At 38.7% G+C, this 3,309-nt stretch overlaps 1 protein-coding gene across 1 annotated transcript; it reads left to right on the top strand.

Annotated features, from left to right (window-relative positions):
* Window positions 1-340: 340 nt before the first annotated feature.
* Window positions 341-732, top strand: LOC133288294 (uncharacterized; the record flags this gene model as incomplete). Its single annotated transcript, XM_061486016.1, has 1 exon — window positions 341-732. A coding segment is annotated over exon 1 (392 nt), but the record flags the coding sequence as incomplete, so codon positions are not given.
* Window positions 733-3,309: the final 2,577 nt, after the last annotated feature.

The following is a 3,309-nucleotide window of genomic DNA, read 5'->3' as shown; positions in this document are numbered from 1 at the left end:
ATTGCTTATGCGGATAGTGATCGGCCCACAGGAAGGTTATTATTTGGTCAAGTAACAAATATACCTGTGGTAATAACTATGTGACAATTATCAAGAATTCTCCATGTAATTCATAGTCGGCCCACAGGAAGGCTATGATTTGACAAGACTTATTGTCAATGTTTGATTACTACATTAAGAGTACCACTTACAAGTTGATATTTTTGTCCACGGACTAAATATTAATGTTGTGCTAGGTATCTTATAATAAACTCATTTTACTTCGGATTATTTGTCTATATCATATATGTAATTTATTTATGATGGTGTTTGAATATATATGATATGACATGTTATTAGTATGTTATCTTATTTTGTTCTCTGTATAGTTTCTGCTACCGCTGCCAATTATGTTGCTCAAATGAATATGCTTCCAATGCTTAATGGGGCAAATTTCAAGCTGTGGAAAGAGAATGTGAAAATTGTTCTCGGCTGCATGGATCTCAACAATGCGCTAAGGACTAAGAAACCCACTTTCACTCAGGAAAATCCAAACACGGATAAAATTGAGAAGTGGGAACGCTCAAATTGCATGTGTCTGATGATCATCAAACGTTCCGTTCCGGAGGCGTTTAGGGGCTCGATTGTTGAGACTACTGATGCCAAGTTGTTTCTAAAGGAACTCGAGCAATACTTTGCTCGAAATGAAAAGGCTGAAATTGGTCAAACCTTGTCCAAACTCATAAACATGAGGTATAAAGGAAAGGGAAACATAAGGGTGTACATTATGGAAATGTCTAATCTTGCTGGAAAACTAAAGGCATTAAAGTTAGAGCTGCCCTCTGAGTTGCTCATGTACTTAGTTATTATCTCTCTTCCTGCACAATACGGTCAATTTATGGTGAGTTATAACACTTAAAAGAAAAAATGGACTCTTAATGAGCTCATTTCTCACTGCGTGCAAGAGGAAGAGAGGTTACAGCGAGAGAAGACTGATAGTACTCACTTGGCATCAACCTCTCAAGACAAGAAAGAAAAGAGAGAAGTCACAATCATTGGATGTGTTCAAAGAATTTAAAGCTGAAGTTGAACTTCAGTTAGGCAAGAAAATTAAGGCCATTAGATCTTATCGTGGTGGTGAATACTATGGTAGATATGATGGATCAGGTGAACAACGTCCAGGGCCCTTTGCGATCTTCCTAAAGGAGTGTGGAATCGTCCCGCAATACACAATGCCAGGTAAACCTAGCATGAATGGTGTTGCGGAAAGGAAAAATCGGACTCTTAAAGACATGGTGAGGAGTATGCTTAGTCATTCTTCATTGCCAGAATCACTTTGGGGAGAAGCACTAAAGACTGCAGTTTATATCCTTAATAGGGTTCCCAGCAAAGCAGTGACAAAAACCCCTTATGAGCTATGGAATAGAAAGAAACCTAGCATAAGACATTTACACATTTGGGGTTGTCCAGCAGAAGCGAGGCCAAATGAAAGAAAGTTGGACTCAAGAACAATCAGCTGCTATTTTGTTGGATATGTTGAACGCTCTCGGGGCTTTAAGTTTTTTAATCCCACTACAAGATCCTTTTTGAAGACGGGAAATGCCAGATTCCTTGAGGATGTTGAGTTTGGGGGGAAGATAAAATAAGGAATGTTGTCTTTGATGAGGAAGAAAATTACATTTCTCTTCCTAATATTGTCATCATTCAAGATGCAATTACGGAACAAGCAATTAATGATCAGGTCCCTGTTCATGACATTGTTATGGAACAGGCTTTGGTCCCTGACATTACTTTGGGTCAAGACAATAATAAACCACCCCCTATGCCACCTATAGAACAAACTCAACAAACTCAAGAAGTGCCATTAAAGAGATCCACTAGAGAAAAGAGAAATGCAATTCCGGATGATTATATTGTGTTTCTTCAAGAGCATGAAAATATTTTAAGCTTGAAGGAAGATGATCCAATCAACTTCCAACAAGTCTTAGAAAGCTCTAATGCTCATAAATGGATTGATGCCATAAAAGATGAGATGCAATCTATGAAAGACAACGACGTTTGGGATCTTATTGAGTTGCCTAAAGGTGCGAAACCCATTGGTTGTAAATGGATATTTAAAACCAAAAGGGATTCAAATGGCAACATCGAAAGATATAAGGCACGTCTAGTTGCTAGAGGTTTCACTCAGAAAGAAGGCATAGACTATAAAGAGACTTTCTCTCCAATTTCTACGAAGGACTCTTTTAGGACAATAATGGCGCTTGTGGCTCATTTGGATTTGGAGCTACATCAGATGGACATAAAGACAACGTTTCTCAATGGTAACATTGATGAGACAATTTATATGGTGCAATCAGAAAACTTTGTATTGGGAGATTCAAAGTCTATGGTTTGCAAATTGAAAAAGTCCATCTATGGCCTTAAGCAAGCTTTTCGTCAATGGTACCACAAATTCCATCAGGTTATTATCTCCTATGGCTTTGAGGTGAACTTAGTGGAAGATTGTGTGTATCACAAGTTCAGTGGGAGTAAATTCATATTCCTGATACTATATGTTGATGATATATTACTTGCCAGTAGCGATATGGGCTTATTGCATGAAACCAATAAACTTCTCATTAAATATTTTGAGATGAAGGACCTTGATGATGCATCTTTTGTCTTAGGAATACAGATACCTCGAGATCGCGCTCAAGGTATCCTACGGTTATCACAAAAGGCCTACATTGAAAAGATTTTGGATAGATTTGGTATGAAGGATTGTACGTTAGGAGATACGCCCATATATAGGGGAGACAAGTTTAGTCTTGCCCAATGCCCTAAAGGTAAGCTTGAGATGATAGAAATGACAAAGGTACCTTATGCTTCGGCAGTAGGAAGCCTTATGTATGCCCAAGTTTGTACTCACCTTGATATAGCATTTATAGTGGGAGTGTTAGGAAGATACTTGAGCAATCCAGGAATGGATCGTTGGAAAGCAGCCAAGAGGGTTATGCGATATTTAAAGAGAACAAAAGATTATATGCTTACATATCGGAGGTCAGATGAATTAGAGATCGTCGGATATAATGACTCTGATTTTGCTGGATGCCAAGATAGTAAAAGATCCACGTCAGGTTATGTCTACATGTTGGCTGGAGGAGCTATTTCTTGAAAGAGTGTTAAACAGACACTCGTAGCTTCCTCTACTATGGCCGCTGAATTTGTAGCTTGTTTTGAGGCATCCAACCATAGGGTATGGCTGCGAAACTTTGTCACAGGGCTGCATATAGTGAGTGGTGTTGAAAGGCCACTGAAGATTTATTGTGACAACAGGTCAGCAGTGTTGTA

Source organism: Gastrolobium bilobum, unplaced genomic scaffold (assembly GCF_033153095.1).
Source record: "Gastrolobium bilobum isolate Gb01-03AN ecotype WA unplaced genomic scaffold, APGP_CSIRO_Gbil_v1 utg2831, whole genome shotgun sequence".
Classification (NCBI taxonomy): Eukaryota; Viridiplantae; Streptophyta; class Magnoliopsida; order Fabales; family Fabaceae; genus Gastrolobium; species Gastrolobium bilobum.
The sequence above is the reverse complement of the archived record's forward strand: the minus strand, read 5'-3'. Positions and strand labels throughout refer to the sequence as shown.